The sequence below is a fragment of the Alexandromys fortis genome, unplaced genomic scaffold, assembly GCF_014885135.2.
Source record: "Alexandromys fortis isolate MF-2015 unplaced genomic scaffold, M_Fortis_MF-2015_v1.1 scaffold_94, whole genome shotgun sequence".
Classification (NCBI taxonomy): domain Eukaryota; kingdom Metazoa; phylum Chordata; class Mammalia; order Rodentia; family Cricetidae; genus Alexandromys; species Alexandromys fortis.
Genome location: NW_026067979.1, coordinates 555763 through 581568, shown reverse-complemented (window position 1 = coordinate 581568; position 25806 = coordinate 555763). Strand labels below are relative to the sequence as shown.

The 25806-nt window shown below is 41.9% G+C and overlaps 1 protein-coding gene and 1 long non-coding RNA gene across 3 annotated transcripts in view; one reads left to right on the top strand and one right to left on the bottom strand.

The window, feature by feature from the left end:
- The window catches only part of LOC126511025 (uncharacterized), a 28911-nt gene extending 24066 nt beyond the window's left edge, over nucleotides 1-4845 (bottom strand). The window contains exon 1 of the long non-coding RNA XR_007594583.1: nucleotides 4742-4845. This is a non-coding gene — a long non-coding RNA (uncharacterized lncRNA). The remainder of the gene's footprint in view (nucleotides 1-4741) is intronic.
- A 200-nt stretch (nucleotides 4846-5045) lies between these two features.
- Nucleotides 5046-25600, top strand: Seh1l (SEH1 like nucleoporin). 2 transcript variants are annotated; one of them, XM_050157848.1, is made up of 9 exons: nucleotides 5046-5293; nucleotides 8040-8090; nucleotides 11525-11671; nucleotides 13137-13348; nucleotides 15748-15846; nucleotides 18468-18608; nucleotides 19115-19272; nucleotides 22299-22449; nucleotides 24836-25600. In XM_050157848.1, the coding sequence occupies exons 1-9, from the start codon at nucleotides 5183-5185 to the stop codon at nucleotides 25026-25028; spliced, it is 1263 nt and encodes a 420-aa protein (XP_050013805.1). In that variant the 5' UTR covers nucleotides 5046-5182; the 3' UTR covers nucleotides 25029-25600. The 2 variants fall into 2 exon arrangements, with proteins under 2 accessions (XP_050013805.1, XP_050013806.1); XM_050157849.1 differs by lacking the exon at nucleotides 24836-25600 and adding an exon at nucleotides 23274-23742.
- The last annotated feature ends 206 nt before the right edge of the window (nucleotides 25601-25806 follow it).

Genomic DNA, 25806 nt, shown 5'->3' with positions numbered 1-25806 from the left:
AAAAAAAAAAAAAAAAAAAAAAAAAAAAAAAAAAAAAAAAAAAAGTTAAAAAACAAATACTGAAACTAGTGGAGGCAGAATTTTCCAGAGAAAATGAACAGGAGATCCATATCTTAAGAGATTGTTTTTTTGTTTTTTTTTTTGGTTTTGTTTTTTCAAGACAGGATTTCTCTTTGTAGCCTTGGTCATTCTGGAACTCACTCGGTAGACCAGGCTAGCCTCAAACTCACAGAGATCCACCTGACTCTGCTTCCTGAGTGCTGGGATTAAAGATGTGCACCACCACTGTTCAGCCTTTTTTGGGGGGTGGAGGGGGACAGGGTTTCACTGTGGAGCAGCCTTGGCTGAAGCAGTGTTGGCAATGAGTCCCGTTTCCTGCTCCTGGGAGGAGGATTTGTTTGTGTGGTCCCAGGGCCTGACCCCAAGGTTATCATGTGATGGAGCTGCTCTCTACCTCCAGCCTCCGTCCTCACCCCAGGATGGGGTTCAACAGCTGCAGGTGCAGGGGTGCTCATTTCCGGCTCCAGTGGGACTCAACTGAGCTCGCAAGACGAGCACGCGGCTTGCAGTTTGTGGCGTCTTTGTATTTAGAGACAGGTCTTTACTCTAGAACCTATACTGGCCTTTGACATAGCAATTCTATTGTTTTAGCTCCCAAATGTTAGGATTACAGGTGTGAGTCACCATGCCACTAGAGCTGATTCTGACGGCTCTAGCTATTGCTACTGAAAGACCTGGATAAATCCAGACCCCCCTAGCAGGAAAAAATAGAGCCAAAAATCTAAGCAGGGAGAAATGAATCAGAAATCTAGGATTAGCTGGTTCAGTGACTGCGTTTCAGGAACTAGCTGAAGATAAAGTTAGATTGTAAATCTTGAGAATAATCTTGAGAAACAGGGAGTTTCCCAATTGTGATTATCATTGGTATTTTTGGAATATTGTGTTTCAGGAACTAGCTGATTATGACCTTGAGAGTGATCTTGAGAGGCAGGGAGTTGCCCCCTTGTGATCATCATTGGTATTTTTGGAATTTTCTATGATCCCCCCCCCCACCCCTTTGGATTACTGGGCTGTGGTTCCTTCCCTTAAAAACCCCTTCTCCTGGTTACTAGGGGTCGAACTCTTCCCCTGCGTGGGTTATGAGTCTCGGCCCCAGTGCACTGGTTCCCATCTCATCGATTAAACCTCGTGTGCTTGCAGCACGAACGGTCTCTCGTGAGTTACTGGGGGAGTCGTATTATCCTGAGAATTGGGTGAGAGTCTCCCCACACTGGGGGTCTTTCTCTACCTTTAGGGACAGTGTCAGCTGGAAAACTGGCTCCTGGCTTCCCCCTACTGGTGGCAAGTGTTCTAGCAGGAGCAGACTAGCAGCCAACCAGGAGTAAAATGACTTTCATCAGATCAACCTGCAGGTAGAGAGCAGCATCCTACTTATACTCACACAACCCTGGGTGATGCTGTGTTCTCTTTTTGCCTCGTCTGTTTTCTTGAGGTAAGATCTTCTTGTAGTCCAGGCTAGCCCTCAATCTGTGCTCTTTCTGTCTCCCTCTTCTGAGTGCTGGATTTACAGGCTGCAGCACCAATGCTGGGAACTATTCCTTTTGCTTCTAATCAGCTCTCCCCAATACATTTGAAACATTTTTTGTGTGGACGTGTGTTTCAGATTCTCAGATTGAAATGGCTAAAGGGAAGTGGTTTTCTGATTGAATGTTTAATAATAGTATACATAACATCAATTACAAATTGTTGTTAAAATTTATGTTCCTAAGGGAGTCAATGTTGAAGCTTAATGAACAAAAAAATATAGTAATATTAAAAATATAGATAGAAATCCCTAAAACAATACAGGGCAATCTCTTAGCTGCCCGCCAGAATTTGATGGTAAGAACCGACTGCTGTCATGAGGCACAGAGACATCTAGCTGTCGCTGACTGGCAGACTTCTTCCTGGCCAGGTAGCTTTATTTAGGAGAGTTCTGAATGTATTTTCTGTCAATTTCTCTGTGAATCTCAAAGCACTATAAAAACTTAGGTTTGTTTTTCTGAGACAGGATTTCTCTTGGTAGCCTTAGCTGTCCTGGAACTCACTATGTAGACCAGGCTGGGCTCAAAACCACAGAGATCTGCTGCCTCTGCCTCCCAAGTGCTGAGATTAAAGGCGAGTGCCACCACTGCCTAGCATTTCTTCTTTTAAAAATCCCATTCCCGCTGGAGAGATGGCTCAGAGGTTAAGAGCATTGTCTGTTCTTCCAAGGGTCCTGAGTTCAATTCCCAGCAACCACATGGTGGCTCACAACCATCTGTAATGGGGTCTGGTGCCCTCTTCTGGCCTGCAGGCATACACACAGAATATTGTATATATAATAAATAAACAAATAAATAAATAAATAAATATTGGGGCTGGAGAGATAGCTCAGCGGTTAAGAGCATTGCCTGCTCTTCCAAAGGTCCTGAGTTCAATTCCCAGCAACCACATGGTGGCTCACAACCATCTGTAATGGGGTCTGGTGCCCTCTTCTGGCCTGCAGGCATACACACAGACAGAATATTGTATACATAATAAATAAATAAATATTTAAAAAAAAATCCCATTCCCTCTATTTCATATTCTACTTTCAGAAAATGTTTACTATCCCTATATAAACTTGGTGTCTAGGAGCTGGAACAATGTCCCAGCAGTTAAGATTACTGGCTGCTTTTACAGAGGACCTGGGTTCAGCTTCCAGCATCCACGTGGCAGCTCAAAATCTGTTTGTAACTCCAGTTCTAGGGAACCTGACACTCTCTTCTGACCTCTACAGGTTACTGCATACACAAGTGATATACTACAAACACGCAAGCAATCCACTCATACATATAAAATAAATCTTTAAAAAATAATTAAGGTTAACTGGGTGGTGGTAGTGCAGGCCTTTAATCCCAACACTTGGGAGGCAGATCTCTGAGTCTGAGGCCAGCCTGGTCTACAGAGCAACTTCCAGGACAGGCTCCAAAGCTACAGAGAAACCCTGTATCCAAACAAACAAACAAAGATTGCTTAGTGTGTATACACACACACACACACACACATATATATATATTTTTTTTTCCTCTTCAAGATAGGGTTTCTCTGCAGATTTGGAGCCTGTCCTGAAACTAGCTGTTGTAGACCAGGCTGGCCTCGAACTCACAGAGATCCACCTTTCTCTGCCAGCGCCACCACCGCCAGGCAAATATTTATTTATTTTCTTTTTAAGATTTATTTATTATGTATACAACATTCTGCCTCGATGTATGCCCGCACGCCAGAGGAGGGCGCCAGATCTCAGTACTGATGGTTGTCAGCCACCATGTGGTTGCTGGGAATTGAACTCAGAACCTCTGGAAGAACAGCCACTGCTCTTAACCTCTGAGCCATCTCTCCAGCCCCCGCAAATATTTATTTTTAAAAGTGTACATTGTACTTTTATATAGTGAGTGTTTTTTCTGGAACTGTCTCAGAACATAAAGAGGTTATAATTATTCATTTTCTGTGCAACATAAAGGGGTTACAGTTATCATCTACTTTCTGTGCAACTGATGCACCTGGAGTCTACCTCTGAAATAGGAATAAAATACGTTTTTAAAAGAATTACTTTGAGCCAGGCAGTGGTGGCTCAAGCCTTTAATCCCAGCACTTGGGAGGCAGAGGCAGGCGAAACTCTGTGAGTTCAAAGTCAGCCTGGTCTACAAAGTGAATTCTAGGACAGATTCCAAAGCTACGGAGAGAAAAATCCTGTCTTGAAAAACAAAACAAGCAAATAAAAAAAGGAAGTATTCTAACCAAGCCCAGTAGTCTACAGGAAAGCCAGGAATGTTACACAGAGAAACCCTGTCTCAAAAACGAAACACACAAAAAAGAATTTTTTTATTTACGTCTCTCTCTATGTGTGTCTTTTGTGTGCCAGAGAGTGCAAGTTCTCATGGAAGCCAGATGTTTCAGAGTCTCTGAAGCTGGAATTAGCGAGGAGGTGAACCATACAAGCCATCTCTCCAGGCCCAAATCTTTTTTTGTTTGTTTTTTTGAGACAGGGTCTCTCTGTGTTGCTTTGGAGCCAGTCCTGTAACTCATTCTTGTAGACAAGGCTGGTCTTGAACTCACAAATATCTGCCTGCCTCTCGAGTGCTGGGATTAAAGGTGTGTGCCACCACCGCAGGCTGGTCCAATTTTTTTTTTTTTAATTTAAAGAAGATTAAGGAAAATTAAGGAAAAAATAAAAGAACTTATAAGATCATTTCACTTCCTGTCTCTACAGGTTTATAAACAAATCGATCGATCAGAGAACGGAGGCCAATAATTTTGATATCTTTTTAGTCTCCTTTTTAACACAGTTCTCATTCTTTTTAAATGTTTATTTTTGTGTGCATACATGTTTCACCTGTATCCATGCGTGTGCACCATATGATTCCCGTGCCCATGGAAGCCAGAAGCAGACGTTATATTCCATGGGAATTAAAGATGACAACCAACCTCCCACCTAAAACCTTGGTACAATGAATGTTCCATCACTTCCTAGATTTGTCTGAACCTCCTTATTTGAGCATTTTCCATAATAGGTTTCTCTTTGCAAGATATTTTTTATTTCCCTTACTTCTTCATTAAAGACTGGCTCCGTGCAAATAAATACTGAACATCATTTTGGGTCTTGCAATTTCTCTAGGTGACTTAACTTCTACTTCCTCATTCTGGTTTGGCTGACCCTCTGAGATCTCTCAGGACTGACCACTGTTTCTCAGGTCCTCCGATCTGTCCGTCTCAACTCCATCCTTCCGGCGTCACCTCGTGCTCGCTGAGCGGGACTCTCTAAGCCACATCTTTGGGCGTCTCCATCCTTCCTGGGAAGCTCTAGTGACGCAGCTGAACTCCCGGTTCAAATCTGCAGCGGGAGTCTCAACTCGCCCGGTGCACCGATCACGTGTTTACGGGCAGACACCTGCAGGTTGACCCCGGAAGGGTTTTCACTTTTCCGTCCTCCAGCATCCCCCAGCTTCCCTGGCTGCTGCAGCGAGGTTTGAGCACAGGCTCCGCCCGCGCAGGGCGTGTCTGTCGGGGCGTGGCGCGCCGGGCCGACGCGGGCCTACGTACGGTACGCGCCTCCCCGGTCCGGGGGCTGCAGGCCCCACCGCCGCCCTCTCGGAGGCGGGCCGGGCAGACTGCGGCGGCCATGTTTGTGGCGCGCAGCATCGCGGCGGACCACAAGGACCTCATCCACGATGTGTCTTTCGACTTCCACGGGCGCCGGATGGCCACCTGCTCCAGCGATCAGAGCGTCAAGGTGCGTGCGGGGCGCTCGGCTGCTCGGGGCCGGGGACGGAGGGGACGGAGGGAGGGAAGGACGGAGGTGGCGAGGACGGGAGCAGATCCGACCGAGACGCACGCGACCCGTGGCCACGGACGCCGCCGCCCCGGAAGCGGCGAGAGCCCTCCCCGCCGGCGGATTGTGGGGTCACGGCCGCCCGCGCTCGCGGCGGCGCTCTCCCTCTGTCGCGCCTGCGCGGCAGGATTCCCGGCCTCGGGGCGCTGAGCGCACGCGCGCGCCGAGTTTCCGGCGTGGATCCTGGTGGACCGCGACTGTGGTGGCTCATCGTGGGGATGTCTTTTCCCTTTGGCCGTGTGTGTGTCTCAGTTCTGTGGGCCTCCTCGCCTGTGTTGGCTGGGACGCTTCCCTGATTGGATTCCCATGAAGGGGAAATACACACAGCGCAGTTGTGTTCTTGGTTTTTGGAGACTGTCTCAGTCCTCCAGTCGCGGCTTCAGCCACGTTGGGGTTACAAAGCATGAACTCCGATTAGCCGAAAACCTGACATTTTTACTCTTGGTCATGTTCCCGTGGTCTCCGAAGATCATTTTAACGAGTGTCCGTTGAATATGATACGATATATTATTGTTTGGAGACAGGATCTCAGTTCTGTAGCCCCGGTGTTGCACCTGCCTCTGCTGGAGTGTTGTGATTAGAGATGTGCGCCGCTCCTCCAACCCCTCACTTTTAAAGATTAATTTGCGTGAGTGTTCTGCCTGCATGTAGGTATATGCACCGCCTAGTGTCTGATCCCTTGGAGATAAGGTTGTGATCCGTCTTGATGGGATACCCGAACCCGGGTCCCTTTAAGGGCTGAGCCAACTCTTGTCCGATGAGTACAGCTGGTTACAGGTAACGGACATCAGTTAAGCCCTTAGGAATGTTGTTTAGACTAAGATAATGTAGCAATACTGGGAGAGAAGGTAGTTTTGCATGCAAAGCTTACATGTAAAGACAGCGAGCGAAGGGGCTGCTTCAGCTGTCAAGCCACCAAACTGCTTTGCCGCTTTCACAGCTCGGTCGCTGGACTACTAATCTGTGCTGCCTCTGCTGTCCCTGATGATGATTTTTTTGTTACCACTTTTGCCCGTGCTACTGAAAGTAGGCAAGAAATAACCATCTGAAGCCGGGCGGTGGTGGCGCACGCCTTTAATCCCAGCACTCGGGAGGCAGAGGCAGGAGGATCTTTGTGAGTTCGAGACCAGCTTGGTCTACAAAAGCTAGTTTCAGGACAGCTCCAAAGCTACAGAGAAACCCTGTCTCGAAGAAAAGAAAAAAAAAAAAGAAATGACCAACTGGGAAGCCTTTTTATTAGGCATAATGTTGTCGCACAAGGAGAGATGGGACAGGAGAGTGACCTCCAGCTGACTGGCTTAGTGAGCCTCAGCAGCCTGCTTATATACCAGAGAATGGGGTCTTTGAACCACAGCCATGAACCTTTAGCATCTGTTACAGCAGGTTGACTTGGCTCCTGCTTGGTGGAAATGGTCATCGAGAGTTCCCAAGGCTCGTTATTGTAAGAAGTGCAGACAGCCACTCTGGAGCCGTGCCTTCATGGGGCGGTCAGTCACAGTCTTTCAGAGGGTTGGTGGTTAGGTTGTCTGACACCAACAGTGCCTCCTGATATTAAGTTAATTAAATTAATCCTCTTCTGGGATTAAAGACATATATCACCAACCACCTGTCTTTTTTTTTTTTTTTTTTTTGGTTTTGCTACAAGATGCTCTGTATCCCAGGCATTTTTGATACAAAGTCTTGCTATATGTGTAGCTCAGACAGTCTTCCTCCTTCATTATTCCAAGTGTTGGGATTATAGACCATGTCTGACTACAAAGAGAACTAAAATAACTTACTAATATTAAGTGATGTAAAAAAAATAGACTTAGCAAATGTCAAGTGCCCCTCTGTCTTGGGATGGCTTTTTTTTCTCCTAGAAAAAATGAAAAACAGAATAACAAATTAATATGCATCATTATTTTTTTTCTTACTAAATTTAATTTGTTACTTCAAAGTAAAAACCCACTGTGCTCCTCCTTTCCCTCCAAGCTGGTCTGGAACTTATAATATAGACTATGCTGGCCTGGAAATTAAGAGATCTACTTGCCTCTGCCTCCCAAGAGTTGGTTTATAGGTGTGTGCCACCATGCCTGGCCCCACTGTGCTTTCTCAGGCATTTACAAACATGTGGGATGGCCATCTGTCTGCAGAATAGTCTCATTATTCTTTTTTTTTTTTAAATATTTATGTATTTATTTATTATGTATACAATATTCTGTCTGTATGCCTGAAGGCCAGAAGAGGGCGCCAGACCTCTTTACAGATGGTTGTGACCCACCATGTGGTTGCTGGGAATTGAACTCAGGACCTTTGGAAGAGCAGGCAATGCTCTTAACCTCTGAGCCATCTCTCCAGCCCCCAGTCTCATTATTCTTAATCGACACTGTGTCCAATAACTCCCCATCCCTGTCAGCCTAGGGCTCCTGGTTGCACCTTCCTGGCTGCGCTGGAACAGCACGACTGTCTTTGTATTTGGCTGTTACTATAAACAAATCTTGTTCACAGTCCACTCAGTGCCGCAGTCTGTACACTTATTTTGTCCTTGTGTTCGTGAGTTCCAGTGAACATGGCTTAGGGAGTGAATGCTTCCTTCTGCTGCTTCCTGTGGCGTTGGCGTTGATGTTTTCCTTGTGCTTGTACTCATTGGCCTTTTTTTTTTTAATAGGTCTGGGATAAAAGTGAAAGCGGAGATTGGCATTGCACTGCTAGTTGGAAGGTTAGTTTTTATTTTTACATGGTTTGAGAAAATTGAAATGTTTGCTATTTTAGTATTAATTACTTGGTGTTCAGCTTCAAAAAATGATAAAATTGATATGGTATTCTTTCCTGGAAAGATAGCTTCTGGTTTATTAAATTATGACTTTATTATTAAAGAAATAGGAAATTTGAGAATAAAATGTGTAGGTGTGCCCAGGTATGGGATCCCAATGCTTTGGGAGGGCTGAGGCAGGAGATTGCCATGAGTAAGAGGCGAGCCTGGATTACAGAATGAGACCCTGTCTCAAAACTAAAGACTGGAAAAATAGTATTTTTTGTAGCATTCTTTAACCACTACTAGGATTTCAGCATATTTCATGTTTTTTCCCTCCTTTCCTTATTAGTCCCAAATTTATACTCTTTCTCTGTTAAACCAAGAAACAAAAACAATCCCCTCACAAAAAAATACTTACAAAACCACAAAAATGAAACAAAAAACAAGCAAAAGACCATAAGAACATCAAACGAAAGCAAAGTGAAACAAAACCCCACAAAATTACCACTGAGGTCTTTTTTTTTTTTTTTTAAGATTTATTTATTATGTATACAACATTCTGCCTCTGTGTATGCCCACACGCCGGAAGAGGGCGCCAGATCTCATTACATACAGATGGTTGTGAATTGAACTCAGGACCTCTGGAAGAGCAGCCGGTGCTCTTAACCACTGAGCCATCTCTGTGCTGACCAACTGCTCCTGGGTGTGGGGCCTGCCCTGAGGTGTGGTTGATAGACTCAGTGAGACTCCATTGGAGAAAACTGAGTTTTTTCCTTTGCTGACAGGTACCAACTGCAGGTAGCTTCTTGGTTAGGGTGGTACTCTGTGTCTAGTTTTCCCTTTCAGCCCTGGGACCCTCCGGCTTGAACCTGTGCAGGCCCAGTTGTGTGCAGCCATAGTGTCCCTGAGTTTGAACATCAGCCCTTTTGTTCTGGAAGACACTGTTTCCATTGCCTCTGGCTCTTAAAGTCTTCTTACCTTCTCTTCTGCATAGATCCCTGAGCCTGTTTAGGACTGAGTGTTTCAAAGTCTATCACTCTGCTCATTGTCCAGTTGTGGTCCTTTTGATGTGTTAATACCCATCTACTGCAGGAAGCAGCTTCTCTGATGTGAGTTGGGCATCTATGGGTATACCAGTACGTCATTAGGAGCCACTTTATTACTATGTTCGTTTATCAAAAAATAGTAGGTGACGTACCTAGTCACAGGTTCTTGGCCATTTTGGCAGTCAGGTATGAGTTCTGTTTCATGGAGTGGGCCTTAAATTCAATCAGAAAGTGGTTGATCTCTTCTACAGTATCTTAGCCACTACTGCTCCAATATATCTTGTAAGAGGGGTCACTTGTAGGTCACAGGGTTTGTAGCTGGGTGACCCCAACTGTGCCTTTCAGGCACTAGCATCAGTTTTAGGTTTAAATCATTGTCTCAACCTCTAGTTCTGTAAGTTGGTCTCAAGAGGTCTTTAAGGCCATTTTTGCTTGAGAATCAGTCTGTTCCTCCTTAGTCTGGTCCTCGTAGACCGTTTACTTCTGCTTATAGGGTGAAGCTCTATCTTTACTTTTGATTGCTTGCCCTTTAATGTGGGGAGATCTGTCCTCTACTTGTTGGCTCTTCCCTAACAAGTTGACTGCAGGTTTAGTGAGAACAGGGATTTCTATCCATGGCTTCAGCCTTGCAAGGGGATGAGATGGGATAGACAGCTACTCCTAAGTGATTGGCATGCCTGTGTAGACTTTGACCTATACACATGAGGCACAGTGCTGCTTTTTCATCCTGTGTTTATTGCCCTGTGGACCTATGAGGAGTCCATGGTAACCAAAGCAGTTTCTGAGTGTTTGTCACGAAACCGTATGTTGTATGTAGCAGCCCTGTTTTCTCCTGGCCTCACATGACTACTGCCATCACAAAGCTGAGTTGCCCTGGTGACCTCCAGAATACCCTGGCCCTGTACTCACAGCAAGGAAGTGAGTAGAGAGCACAGTGATGGTTAACTCTATGCTAGCGTTCCATCGTAAAAGGAGATGGGGAAGAGTCCACGGATCCTCCTTTCTGCCCCAGCTGCATGAGGTCTTGGGTATGGCAGTACATACAAGGTGGAAGGGTACCTGAAGGTGGGCATGCTGCAGTGACAGCACCTGAGTCGTCACCCGGGCTGACATGGGACTTGGTGATGCAGCTTAATAACTTATATTGTCCTTTGTATCTGGTTAGTTCCCTTAACAAAGGTTCATCCATTGTGATTTATGTTTTTTTTTTTTTTTTTTTTTTTTTTTTTTTTTTTTTTATTTTTATTTTTCGAGACAGGGTTTCTCTGTAGCTTTAGAGCCTGTCCTGGAACTAGCTCTTGTAGACCAGTGTTTTATGTTTTTGCTTTGAGACAGGTTCTCACTGTGTAGCCCTGGCTGTCCTTGAACTCAGCCTAGACTAAGTTGGCCTCAAACTCAGAGATACACCTCCTCCTATCCCCGAAGTGCTGGCATTACAGACGTGTGCCACCGCACAAGCATTATTTGTTTTTATATAATGCTGAGCAGTCTCAGTGTGTAGATGAGCCACATTTGTTTCACCACTCACCTGCTGATGGGCAGTTTTTCAGTGTTAGAAATATGTTTCCTTTCTGTCATTGTGACAGATTGCAGGTTTAGCAACATGCCATGTGCAAGGAAGCCCCTCAGTCTTCTCAGTGCTGTCCTATGACTTCAAAGCTTTTTAGAAACATCCAGTAACTATTCTGTGTTGATTATTGGATGGAGATTCAAAATTTTGGTTTTGCTTGTTTGTTTGAGATAGCCTGGAACTTGGTATGTATCTGTCTTCCAACTGCTGGGATTACAAGCACCTGCTACCACACCAGGCTATTTAATTTTTAATTTTCTTTTTTGAGACAAGAATCTTTGTAGTCCTGGCTGGCCTAGAACTTGCTGTGTAGATCAGGCTGGCCTTGCTCACAGAAGCACCACCATGTCTGGTTACTAAAATTTTTAAAAATTGTGGTGACATCTTTGTGCAGACCTCATTCTTTAGTTAGAATGGGAATTTAACATTTGATTAAGCGAATATAACTTAGTGTGTCTTTTAGTTAACAGCTTTTTAAAGTAAGAATTGAAGGGAAGCTCATAAGAGGAGGCAAACAAGTGGGCAGTCTACCCTTTGTGACGTTGTTACCATGTTGAAGTTACTGCCTGGGTTCAGAAAGAATTCTGAAGAACCCAGGAGGCAGAGGCAGGCAGATCTCTGAGTTCCATGTCAGCCTGGTCTACAGAAGAAATTAACTCTTTATTTTGATGTTAAGCTGGTGTCTTTCTCATCTTTCTGAAGTAAACAGCTCACGTTCTATTTTCTCAGATAAACTGCATGTGTGAAGATAGTAAACTAAGTTCTGTTTTTAAATCCCTCAGACACATAGTGGATCTGTGTGGCGTGTGACATGGGCTCATCCTGAATTTGGACAAGTTTTGGCTTCCTGTTCTTTTGACCGAACAGCCGCTGTTTGGGAAGAAATAGTAGGAGAATCAAATGATAAACTTCGAGGACAGAGTCACTGGGTGAGACGTTTAGTGTCATACAGGACAGCAGATCTGTGAACAGTCAGACCGTTAGTAACACCCTGGCCCCTGACACACTGTTCACACTGCCTTCTGTCCGCTTGCCTCCTTCCTTCCTTCCTTCCTTCCTTCCTTCCTTCCTTCCTTCCTTCCTTCCTTCCTTCCTTCCTTCCTTCCTTCCTTCCTTTTCTCCTCTTTCACGTTTGCTTGGCTTGCTCTGGTACTTGGTCCATCGTTATTTCTAATGATTAACTCAGTATTTGCTTTGCCCCCAATTCTATATATCTGTCTATTTTGTATGATTTGGAATGGTAGCTAGTGCATGATTTTAGACTTCTGAATTGAACCCAGGACTCCTACTATCACTGAGTTACACTCTGTGGTTTCCATATCTGCATCTACTGTAAGTTCTACCTCAGCCTTTAGCGAATGATTGGTTTTGGACAGGAGTAGTACCTGTGTGCTGCTCACATTACTCAACTGTAAAAGCAGAGCATTGAACTAGATTATGAGACTTTTCCCTGAAGTTTATCATGTAAAGTATTTTATTTTCCTTTCAATTTGTTTTTCTTAATAATCATACAACATAGAATTGAAAGCTATAAAAGGATTTGTGCAGTGAGATATTCCTTTTCTCTTGCCTCCTGGTTCTGCCATAAGGTAGTTTAGTCTGCAGGTGTTTTTCTGTCTTTTATGTAGTCCATTTCTTTACTGACATTGATAGAAGTCGCAGGCCTTATGTTTACTGTTAGAGGATCCTAATTCATTTGATTTACTACTTGTAGCATGCTTTGTATGACAGCTGTTTGTAAAATATCTAGTGTTTTCTGGTTTGAGGATCAGTCTATCTATTGAGTGTCTTATTTTTAGAGTTTATAGCTGTGATGAGACACCATGACTACATCAATGCTTATAAAGTAAAGCATTTAATTGAGGGGGTTCTCTAACAGTTTCAGAGATTTAGTCCATTGTCGTCATGGCGGGAACATAGCAGCTTGCAGGCAGATGTGGTGCCGGAGGAATAGCTGAGCATCCTACATCTTGCCGGCATCGGGAAGTTGACTGACTGTCACTCTGAGGGAAGCTTGAGCAAAAAGACCCCAAAGCCCGTCCACACAGTGACACACTGCTCCAGCAAGGCCACATCTCCTAATGGTGCCACTCCCTTTGTGGGCCATTTTCTTTGAAAACACCACAGCGTGATTACTTACATAGTAGGCAGACTCTTCTGTCTTTAAGGCAGTAGTTAATTACAGCTCACTAATTTGTTAGTGGTTGTTATATAAGCAAAGTGCTTCATTGGAAATAGAGACCAAGAGAGGCTACAAGTGACTCTTGCAAGAATAAACACTTTGTAAATGGCAGATATGTCTTTGTGATTCTGAAACATTTCTTATTCAGATCCATCACGTTTTCTTTTTGTGTGTGATCCAAATCATATATATGTTTTGTTTTGTTTTTTCAGGTGAAGAGGACAACTTTGGTGGATAGTAGAACATCTGTTACTGATGTGAAATTTGCTCCCAAACATATGGGTCTGATGTTAGCAACCTGTTCAGCAGATGGTATAGTAAGAATATATGAGGCTCCAGATGTTATGAATCTTAGCCAGTGGTCTTTACAGCACGAGATCTCATGTAAGCTGAGCTGTAGTTGCATTTCTTGGAACCCTTCCAGGTAAGCTTACATAGCAAACCTTTGGTAAGTCTACTAAAACAGGCGAGAGGTTTTTCAAACTAAGAATTTGTTAGTTTGGTTTCTCAGATGTACTTTGTAACTACATAATAATATTATCTAGAAGGAAGTTTCCCCTTTCCTATCTGGGTATGTGTCTTGTCTCTCTTATTACAGATGAATTCATCCATTATCAATAGTTTGATGAAAACATGTAGAACATTTTCTATGTATGCAAAAATAAATTAGAGCGGGCTGTGGTGGCGCACGCCTTTTATCCTAGCACTCGGGAGGCAGAAGCAGGAGGATCACTGAGTTCTAGACAGCCTGGTCTACAAAGCGAGTTTCAGGACAACCAGAGCTAAAAAGTGATACCTTGTCCCAAAAAAACCAAAATAAATAAAAATTAGGATATTTTCAAGAGACAGATATACGCAAAAATAATGAGATACATACCAACACTAGGAGACATGGTACACTCCTATATGTATAAAACCCATATATTTTCCTTGAAGTTCCTTTTCTTACAGAAAAATACTTTGTGTGTCTTTCTTTACATATTGGTATATAATTTATAGAATTTCTCTTAAAACATTTCATTCATTCATTCCAGGGATTTCTTGCTGTGTTGCCTTTGCTAGTCTAGAACTTGCTGTATAACCGGCCAACACTGGTGTTGAACTTACTATCCTGCCTTACCCTCCTGAGTGCTGGGATAGTAAAAATATGGCCACCACACCTGTTTAAACATCATTTCTGTTTAAATGCTCTGCCATAGTTGCTTTTAAACGATTTTTTAAACTTACGCGTGTCTATGTCACCTGCGTGTCTGGTGCCCTTGGAGGCAAGAGGAGGGTGTTAGATCCCTGGAACTGGAGTTAGAGACCGTTGTGAGTCACCATGTGGGTGCTTGGAACTGAACCTGGGTTTTCAGGAAAAGCAACAGGTGATCTTAAGTACTGAGCCATTTTTTCAGCTTCCCCGTTTGCTTTTTATTTTTTTATTTTTTTTTTTTTTAATATTTATTTATTTATTATGTATACAATATTCTGTCTGTGTGTATATCTGTAGGCCAGAAGAGGGCACCAGACCTCATTACAGATGGTTGTGAGCCACCATGTGGTTGCCGGGAATTGAACTCAGGACCTTTGGAAGAGCAGGCAATGCTCTTAACCACTGAGCCATTTCTCCAGCCCCTGCTTTTTATTTTTTTAATTACTTAAGAAAAAATGCAAATATATTTAGAAGAGTAACTGAAAGTTAACCTTTCTAAAATTAAATACTGTCACTAGTTTAATTTCTAGATTTTAATTCTGATGGTCACAATTTCGTGTGTATTTCATTTATATTGTTGGTTCTTGGTCTCAGATCTAAACTGTTTATATTCATTTATAGATGAATATAGCTCATTCATTCATAAATGACTAGTAGGTATTTGTGGTAATCTTTATAGTTATGGGCAATTGCAGTTTTAAATTTATCTGTTCTTACGGATTTATTATTGTTTATTATTATTAAATTAATTATTAACTATATTAGTCATATAGTTCTTAGACTATATGATTACTTTTAAAATTTTGACATTTTGTGTGTATTGTTTTGCCTGCTTGTATGTTTGTGCAGCACAATCATGCAGTGCCTGTGGAAGCTAGAGAAGGGCATTAGCTTTTCTGGAACTGTAGTTAGAGATCATTGTGAGCCACCATCTATGTGGTGATCATCCAGTGCTCTTAACCCTTAGCCATTTACCCAGCCTCAGAGATTCCTCTCTTAAGAAAGAAAATTAGCGGGGGCTGGAGAGATGGCTCAGTGGTTAAGAGCATTGCCTGCTCTTCCAAGGGTCCTGAGTTCAATTCCTGGCAACCACATGGTGGCTCACAACCATCTGTAAGGAGGTCTGGTGCCCTCTTCCGGCCTACAGGCATACACACAGACAGAATATTGTATGCATAATAGATAAATAAAATAAATATTTAAAAAAATATTCAGGGAAATGCAAAAATTTAAAAAAAAAAGAAAGAAAGAAAAATAGCCAGGCAGGGGTGGCACATGCACTCCTGAGGCAGAGTCGGGCAGATCTCTGTGATTTTGAAGCCAGTGTGGTCTGTAGAGCAAGTTCCAGGACAGCCAGGGCTACACAGAGAAATTCTGTCTTGAAACCAGGGAGAGAGAATGAGTAGAGAGAGTACGAGCTTATTTCGCTTCTGTTTCATGTTGAGCTTCATCTTTAATATTTTTTTTTTTCTTTTTGGTTTTTTCAAGACAAGGTTTTTCTGTAGCTTTGGTGGCTGTTCTGAAACTAGTTCTTGTAGACCAGGCTGGCCTCGAACTCCCAGAGATCCACCTGCCTCGGTTTTAAATGATGTTAATTCAGCACCTTAGAGTGTCCCCTTCATTCCCAGCTCTCGTGCTCACTCCCCCATGATCGCCGTGGGAAGCGATGACAGCAGTCCAAATGCCATGGCCAAGGTGCAGATTTTTGAATACAATGAAAACACCAGGTCAGAATTTTTTTTAAGTTATTATTCCTTTATTTATTACTTGCATTGTACATGTTCATTGTATATTCACTGGTTTCCTGTGACATATCGAGTTCTGTCTTGTGCTTTCGTTTGTGGGTTTTTTGTTTTGTTTTTACTTTTGTAATAAAAATTTATTTTCCAAGTGCTTTGCCTGCGTTTATGTCTGCGTACCATGTGCATGCTTGGTCATTGGCTCCTCGAACTGCTGTTGTGGTTTGGTGGGAACCACCATGTGGTGCTGGGAATAAAACCAGGTCCTCTGCAGGAGCAACAGTGATCTAAGCTTCTGAGCCATCTCCCCAGCCCCATTGTTTGTTTGTTTGTTTCTTCCTTCCTTCCTTCCTTCCTTCCTTCCTTCCTTCCTTCCTTCCTTTTTTCTTTCTTTCTTTCTTTCTTTCTTTCTTTCTTTCTTTCTTTCTTTCTTTCTCTTCTTTTTTAAATATTTGCTATGTGTACAGTGTTCTTCCTTTATGTATGCCTGGAGACCAGAAGAGGGCCCCAGGTCTTGTTACAGATGGTTGTGAGCCACCATGTGGTTGCTAGGTATTGAACTCAGGACCTCTGGAATAAAAACAGTGCTTTTAACCTCTGAGCCATCTCTCCAGCTCTTTTGGGTTTTACATTTTGTTACCCTGGTTGGTCTTGAGTAAGTTCAGTTAGTTGATCTTCCCATTTCAGCCTGCCGAGTGGTACTTAAGGCATGTGCTCGTTTGCTAATAAGTAGGGTGGAAGAGAAGGCAAGTAGTATCTCAGTATGGAGCATCCTGTTGAGAAAATGGAAACCAATACTAAGGAATGGGATACACCTTCTGAACTAAAAGCATGAGGATGTTGAAGAGTTTTCTACCTGGGGAATCCTGGTCTAAGGATTAGGTTAGGATTGTTCACTTTGAGGAGGACCTAGAGGGTGAGCACAAGTTAGCTAGCCTGTGTGCAGAAGGCAGTATTTGATAAGACCCGGAACAGCACACAGGCACGGCTCAGGTCGGAACATCACAGGCAAATGGGACTCAAGAGCCTGCGCCATTGCTGTAGTGTCATCCTGCTGGTCATGTGACTGCAACTACAGGGTCGGGTGGTAGTTTAACTTCCCTAGATAGAAGCATTGTGGAAGGAGCATCATTGGATCTGGCGTGAAGATGCTGTTACAGTCATCCAGTTGGGAGATTATTAGTGTTTGGCATAAAATTAGGACAATGAGAAAGGGGGAAGATAGCAAAATGATACAGGTAAGTGCATTTATATAGGTGATTAAGAAGTGTTTTGAGTTTTTCATAAGCATCGGTTAGGAGTATTAAGTGTTGCCGAGTGGTGGTGGTGTTCCTGGCCCTGGCCAGGAGCTCAGTCTTTATTGTGTTCTCTTTCTCCCTGTTTTTTTTTTTCAAGACAGGTTTCTCTGTGTAGCTTTGGAGCCTGTCCTAGAACTCAACTCTGTAGATCAGGCTGGCTTTGAACTCACAGAGATTGACCTTTCTCTGCTTCCTGAGTGCTGGGATTAAAGATGTGTACCACCACCGCCAAGGTCTTATGTACTTCTTAAGTGATGATGTTACAGGTGTCTGCCATCATGCCTACCAATTTCCTCCCTCTCTCCCTCCTTTCCTTCATCTCTTCCTCCTTCCTTGCCTCCCTCTCTCCCTCCTTGCTTCTGGTTGGAGACTATGTGTGTGGTCTTGGTTGGCCTGGAACTCACTATGTAGACCAGGCTGAACGCATAATAGAGTTCTACCTACCAAGTGTTGGAATTAAAGGCATGAACCACCATGCCGCTTTCCCTTTTCTTAAAAACAAACAAAAATATCTACTAATAAACCAAATTTTAGTCTAGCCAAGTTTTGATTAAATATCTTAATATACACTTATATTGCAAGATTGAGCCTCATACTGATTGGTTCTTGGGCTAACCCAACAGAAATTTCTTCACTTGCAGGTTTGAAGGCCAGAGGTCTGAAATCAAGGTGTTGTTTGGTTGTGCTCCTTTGAAATCCTTGCTGGTGGCTCTAGTTTTGATAGCCAGGGGCACCTCTGCTTGTGGCAGCCTCACTTCATGCCCCTTCACTGTTGTGTCTTTCTAAGGGCACCAAATGTCAAAGTCAGTCCTACCCTAGTAATAATGAACAAGAATAGATAAATTATTTTTGGTAAGGTCATATTTATAGGCTCCAGTTTGGACTTAGGAGTTAGTTTATCGTCTGGGCCGCTCTTCAGTGTCCTACAAAGGCAAGCGTTTATTGTGAGCAGTATGAGAAAAATGGAGATATATGAAGTTTTTCAAGTTTCTGAAAAATTTTAAAAAGTTTTATTTATTTATTTTGAGACAGGATCTCAGTACGTAGCCCAGGCTGACTTGGAACTCACAGAAGATTTTTTTTATTTATGTGTATGTGTATATGTGAGTGTATCTGCATGTGTGCAGTTGGCTACAGAGACCGGAAGAGAATATTTTCCCCTGAAGCTGGAGTTATAGGCAGTGGTGAGCCACCTGATGTAGGTGTTGAGAATCCAGCTGTGGTCCAGGAAGAGCAACAAGTGCTCTTGACCATAGAACCATCTCTCTAGTACCGAGTTTTATGTCTTACTTTTTTTTTTTTTTGAATTAGGAAATATGCAAAAGCGGAAACTCTTATGACCGTCACAGATCCTGTTCATGATATTGCCTTTGCTCCGAATTTGGGAAGATCTTTCCATATCCTGGCAATAGCAACCAAAGATGTAAGAATTTTCACATTAAAACCTGTGAGGTAAGTCGAATTAAAATAAGGAATTTGAGAGTACATGTTCCTTTTGATTGTCTTTCTTTGCAGAGGACAGTAGAGGTGCGGGTCTGAGGATTGCATCCTCTGGTGAACAGTCTTTGTCACCTTTCGGAGTGAGGGTGTAGTTTGAATTGTCTCAGGTCCTTTTCCTGATCTGTACTTCTTTTTGCTAGTCTGTCATGTCATTGGATTCTGAACCTCATTTTGGGGAATGATATGCTCAATTGGTTTTTTTTCTTCTGAAAAAAAAAAAAAAGTCACTGAGTACCATCTGTGGGATGAATTAAGTCCAGGTTTTGAGAAGCCAAAGAAAGTGACTCTTGTGTAGCCTAAGGGCTCAGTGGTCGGGGGCATAGGTGTGCGGTTAGGGAAAAATATGGGAAGCATATTTATTTGTGTTAGTATTTCTTACTTAAATTGTGTGTTTATGTGTGAGAGTGTGTGTATACATACGACACATTTTTATGAAAACTTCATTAATCTTGTTGTAGGAAAGAACTTACTTCTTCTGGTGGTCCCACAAAATTTGAAATCCATATTGTGGCTCAGTTTGATAATCATAATTCTCAGGTCTGGAGGGTGAGCTGGAACATTACAGGAACAGTACTAGCATCCTCAGGAGATGACGGCTGTGTGAGGTTGTGGAAAGGTAAGGGTTTTAGTGGAGGGATTATTGTTACTTCTGTTTACTTTCCATTTAAAAGTGTAAACTCTGAAATAAAACGTGATATATATATATATATATATGAATGACAGGGTTTCTGTGTTTATTCTTGGCTGTCCTGGAACTCACTACTGAAACATATTTTTTAAAAATTGTCTTTACTATTGTTTTAAAATAATTGTCACTGAGTGGTGGTGACAGGCACCTTTAATCCCAGAACTCGGGAGGCAGAGGCAGGCAAATCTCTGAGTTTGAGGCTACAAAAGCTAGTTCCAGGACACGATCCAAAACAACACAAAGAAGTCCTGTCTCGAAAAACAAACAAAAAAGTTGTCTTATTTGTGCTATTTTGAAATACCAGATTACTTAGTTCATAGACTTTAATGGCCAGTTGAAATGTTTTATTTTTGTGTGGAAGAAAGCCTGTTTTAAAACTAATTAGAATATGCAGCCTCTAGTGAAAGCTAACTTGTGTGGCTGCTTTCTGGGAGAAGCCTCTGGTGGTCATTGGTAAAAGTGTTGACCTCAAATGAACGAGGACCTGAGTTTGAATCCCCAGAACTCACCTCACAACCAGACACATAGCTCAGGTGTCTCAATTTCAGTGTAGGGAACTGGGAGGTAGAGAGAGGAGAAGCATAAGCAGCTCCAGGGCCTCTACCCTGGTAAATGCAGCACAGTGGAAAAATAGTGTCCCTATCTTAAACAGGCTAGAAGTGAGGACTGACAGCTGAAGCTGACCTCTTCTAGATACACACTCAGACAGACTTTAAGTCCACTGTTTTTTCTATTTCCTCTCTTTTGACTCCAAAATTCAAGAATACTGTCTTTCTGATTCTGAGCTTCTTGTAGTGTTACACTGAGGGAACTTTGTCCAAGCCATTGACACTGACTTTGGCATCTGTAGCGTCACAGTGGACACACACTATTCTAAACATCAGCTTTACAAGTGCAGTCGATTGGCCGGTGAAGTGCAGTCTGGCTAAGCCTTGATGGCTTCCCCTGATAGTCCTAGGATATATTCTGTAGTAGCAGCCCAGACTTGACTTTCCTCAATTTGATTTTAGGGACTTGTCTGTCCTTTTGCTTTTAAACTTTAAGTAACACAATTGGGTCTTCAACTTTGATTCACTGGGTTGACTTCAGCGACCAGTTTTGCATTTGAAGAATGAGACCATATTGGATGAACCACTAACCTGCCACACTAAGGTTTTCTTATCGGTATATCTCTCTGACCATAATCTACACAGGTACCCATGTAATGTGTATTTGCATAGCCAAGAGACAGCTCCCTTCCTTGTATAGATTCTTTGTAAGAAAGACAAAGAATTTGAGTTCATTTGTTTTTTGAAGGTTTTATTTTGATACTAATTTGAGTGTGCACACACTTGTGCAGGTTAGAGGACAACCTTGGGTGTGTTATTCAGGTATGACCTACCTTTTTGGTTTGAGACAAGGTCTTTCTTGCCTGAGAACTTGCCAAGTAGGCTAGGTTGGCCAGCTGTTGAACCCCAGGGATCGTGTCTATCCCTGACACCCCATTGCTGGTATTACAAGGGCATGCCACTTCATCTGGTGGGTTCTTTTGATAGACTCAGGTCCACATGGTTGTAAGGCAGGTATTTTATTGAGTGAACTATTCCCACAGCCTGGATAGGAACTATTGTTACTAGAGAATGGTCTCCCTTGACTCTCTTGCCAGGAAGGGAAATCGATGGTAAAAGCTCTAGTGTTTTTAGATTACTTTTGAGACAGGATCTTGCTCTTTGGCTAGGCTAGTCTGGAACTCACTATGTAGCTCAGGATGGCCTCAAACCCAGAGCAATCCTTCTGCCTCAGCTTCCTGAAACTCTGATTACAGGTATGAGTTACCATGGCTGGTTTAAATTAGTAATTTTTTTAAAAATTTTATTTAGCTTGATTTTATGTGCATTGGAATGAAAGTGTCAGATCCTCTGGAACTGAATAGGTGTAAGCTGTCAAGTGGATGCTGGGAATTGAACCCGGGTCCTCTGGAAGAGCAGCCAGGTGCTCTTAACCACTGGGCCATCTCTTTAGCCCTAGTAATTCTTCAAAAACCTTAAAGACTTGGTTATGTATCTCATCTAAAAATTGTTTTGAAGCTTACCTGGAAGTTAACGTCACTTACTGAGCTGTGGAGATGGCTCAGTTGGTAAAGTGCTTGCTGTAAAAACACGAGGACCTAAGTTCAGATTTTTAGCCCCTGTGTAAAGCTCAGGCCTGTTCGTTTGCAGTAAAGTCCCTGGAGCTCCCTGGACAGTTGGTGTCACTAAATTGGTGGGCTCTAGGTTCAGCGAGAGACCTTACCTCAAAAACTAAGATGAAGAGTGAAAGGAGTCACCATCTGGCTTCGCTGTGCATGTATGTGCACACATGCACATGAATGGAATTTAGGCAATCGTTGCATACATACATACAATTTTTTTTTAACGTGACCCATATTTTGTCTTATTTTTTGTGGTTTAGGAGAAGAGTACAGTGTTGTTTTTAACAAAATCTCAACTGTTCAATTTTACCAATAGACACTCCGGAGCCAGATGCTGGGGTGAAAGCCTGCTAGCTCAGAAAGGCAGAGAAAGCACCCAGCTGACCTTCCTTCCTCTTCTGCCGATGTCCCTGAAGCCTCTGTTTCCCACCTTTTCAAACATCTCAGATTCAGTGTCCCTCCCGTCTACTTCTTGTGTGTCTCTAACTGTCCTCTTGACTCCCTCTTACTCTCTCTCTTCTTAATAATTCTAGGTTCACTAGGTTGCTTGCTCTGCCTCTGACTCTGCCCTGTGCTTGACTTTATTTAATCCTATTTACAATATTCAAGCACAAAGTTCTTGGATTAAAGGTGTGTGGTAGGCCTGAGCCACATCACAACCAAAAACGTGTTTTTCCAGTAAACAACGCTCTCAGGTTCACAGTGTGATCAAATATCCTTCGACAGTACAGGTATGAGTAGATGTTAATCATATTAATGTATTTGGCTTATTTTTTTCTTTCAGCTAATTACATGGACAATTGGAAGTGTACTGGTATTTTGAAAGGTAACGGGAGCCCAGTAAATGGGAGTTCTCAACTGGGAAACTCAACTCCTTCACTAAGCTCAAATATTCCAAATCTTCAGAACTCACTAAATGGATCTTCTGCTGGCAGGTAGGCTCTTCTGTGGGAAAACTAGGAACTCCATCCTCTACCTTGGGCACACTTTTTATTTTACGTATATGGCTGTTTTGCCTACCAATGTGTGCAGTGTTTTTGGAAGCTGAAAGAGTCAGATGCCCTAGAACTGGAGTTAAGGATGAAGGTGAGCATCCATGTGGGTGCTGGCAATCAAACCTGTTTGCTCTGCAAGAACAGCCAATGCTTTTAATTGCTGAGCCATCTCTCATGGTAGCCATACTAAAAGGTGACTTTGCAGGTGGAATAAAGTAATTCACCAATAACTGTAACACTTATTCTTGGTATTTCATTCTTGGGTCTGTAGTTAATGGCTTCTTTGGTTATAATACATACAATACAATAAAGAGTCACTTTCAGATAATAGAATATTATATTACTAGAATATTATATTAATATTGATAGAATAGAGTTTGGGAAACTTCAAAATCTTAAAACTGCTCTGTGGTTATCCTATTGTCACCCTAAACCAAAGAAGAAATTATATTTTAATTTTCCCAGTTGTTTTGATACTATTGTATTTTTTATAAAGAAATCTTGTTACTTGATTTTGAGGTTTTAAGTATTTGCAACTACAGAAGCAGTTTTAAGTTAACCATAGAGAAAGCAGATTATTTTATGAAGGAAAGCATACTAGTGTTGCTGATTTTTAAAACCTTGTTTTAGGTTACGGCTTTTGTACTGTTATTTTCTTCTGTAAATAGCTTTGGTGGTTTGACCTGTTTTCTGATTGTGCCAATAACCATCTGTTGGATCTGTGATCATTTTCCCTTTTCCATTTGTATTATGTCCTCTAACAGAAAGCACAGCTGAGTACAAGCTAGCTGGAGTAACTTTGCTGTTTGGCTGCTTGTTGCATGCACACAGGAATGGAAATCGAACTCCTTTTCCCCTTCCCCAGCGCCGTTTGATCTCTCCCAAGATGCACCAGCAGCCTGATCACTACTAAACACAGTCCGAAAGGCCTTTAAAATTGCAGTGTATATAATTTTTTGTACAAGTCAGTTTACCGACACTATAAATGGAAAGGCTTTTTGTTGAGACATCATCACCAAAACAATTTTTTGAAATGTTCTTTAGACTAACTTGGGCTTAAAAAAATGGAAAAAAATTGCTACTATCCTCATAAACTATTGGGAGGAGGGAAAATACAATATTATTCCATTTGGATAATATAGGGATATGTCTTTTATTTTCTAAAACAATAAGCTAAAATGATGAGTTTTTATAATTTTAATTTGAAAATTGAATAAATATTTTTCATAAAGATTGTTTTGAGTGCTAATTTGTTTACCTTTTGTAGAATTGCTTTATAGGTGATATTATCTACACAACTGGTTTTTCTTGTAATTAAAAATACTAGTAAAGGAGCAGATAATTAACGTAGCACCAGAGTTCAGATAAAATGGTTTGTAGCTAAACATCACATTGGCATTTGCTGCATTTTTTTTTGGTAGTAAAATAGTGGAAGCACTTTTAAATTTTCATCCCGTCCTCAGTAAGGAGACGGCTGTTCTATTGTGTGCATGAATGCTGATGGTGTGCTTCTTTACAACTCTGTTTCCTTTTAGACATTTTGGAAACAGAAGAAGAGTTGACATTTGGCTGAAAATTTGCATGCAGTTGAAATTCCATGTCTCAGGATTTTTAATGTGTTGTTTCAGTGAATTCCTGTCTGCTAAAACTCTTGACTTTGACAAAGTTATGCACCTTTTTATTTACTAAATTGCATACATATTACGGGTAAGTTATAAGATGGCAGAATAACAGACTATAATTCTTTGAGCCTTTTTAGACACCAAACCTGTAGCGATTCTCAGTTTTTTGCAGGAAACCAAAACTGTTCAATGGTTATATTTTTCAAAAGCATGTTGCAGTAGTCAGCTTTCCAGTGTGAGAGTGTATTCGGGTTTGTTCCCAGTATCATGTGTGCACTAAACACTTGTGCCTGATGCTGCAGCAAATGCAGCTGTGCTCCAAATGGAAAGCATATTAGATTTGTAAATTACGGAATCAAATGAGAGATTAGATAAGGCTTTAAAATTTATAAAATTAATGTGTCTGTAACATATGTACTGATAATTTTTTGGCATTTTAACTTTAACAGATTTTTTTTCTCCCAAATTTTTATACTTGCTTAAGCAACCTTGATTTAAGTGAGAGTCTTGATTTATACTATTATGTTCCATTGGTTTTGGCATGAATATACAAGCTTTTTTTTCCTTTTTTTTCTTTCCAGCATGTTTTCTCTTCTTTGGTTCTCTTTGTATTTACTGCTTTTCTCTTTTTCTTCTGTTTCCCCCTCCCTCCTTCCCCCTGTTGTTTTTGTTTTGGTGTTTTGTTCCTGTCTTCATTATTTCAGGTATTTCTTTCCCCCTCTGGATTCCCCACGGGCTGGATCAAGATGGTCCAGTTGTGCCCAGCTCCTTCCTCCTCCTGCTCCTCTGGTAGAGCACTCTTGCGATGCCGACACTGCCAACCTCCAGTATCCTCACCCTCGCCGAGGGTACCTCTCTCGGCCTCTTAATCCCTTACCTGAGAATGAAGGGGTTTAAAACACTGACTAAAGGCCTTGTGCAGATGCTTGTAAATGCTTTTATTCCGGGCTGCTTTTTTGTTTTTCTTCATTTTCTTTCAGAAGATCCTTCTTATTTAGGGCATGTCTTGCATGTATTACAACTGAAGTATTTGGAACCAAACCTGTCCTGCACCAGGAAATCCTGGCTTCACTAGTTGGTTACCTCTGATGAGATGAGCTTCAAAAAAAGCAACACTAACTGTGAAAGATTCCCGTATCTGATTCAAAGTGCCTGTCGTGTAAATTCTGTGTGGAGTTGTTTCTGTAGTTTCAGTTTAGCCTGTTCATAGGCAGCTTTATGTGGAAGCTTATCATTGTGGACTTCACTCGGCATTTCAGACATTAAGAAACGTTTTTAATTTTATAGGTTGATGTTACAAATGCTTGTAAAATAAATCATTCCTGTGTATAAAGCAGCAAATCATAAGGATATTTTTGTTTTTGTTTTTTTTTTTAAATGAAAATGCCTTTCATTACTTGGAATTCCTGCTTAAAGCTTTTGTAATTATTCTCCAAGTAGATAATTTAATAAAAATATTTTAAAGGATATGAATCTTTGTCTTATAGAAACCATATGTACTTGGGTCCTGTTTTTGTTTTGTTATGAAACAAAATCTGTGTAGCCTGGCTTTGAACTGGCTCCGTGGCCTAGGATGACTTTGAACTGCTCCTGACATACCTTCCTCCACCTCCAAAGTGCTGGGATTACAACACCACCACAACTGGCTAAAGTAGAATATTCTTTAGTCTACTTT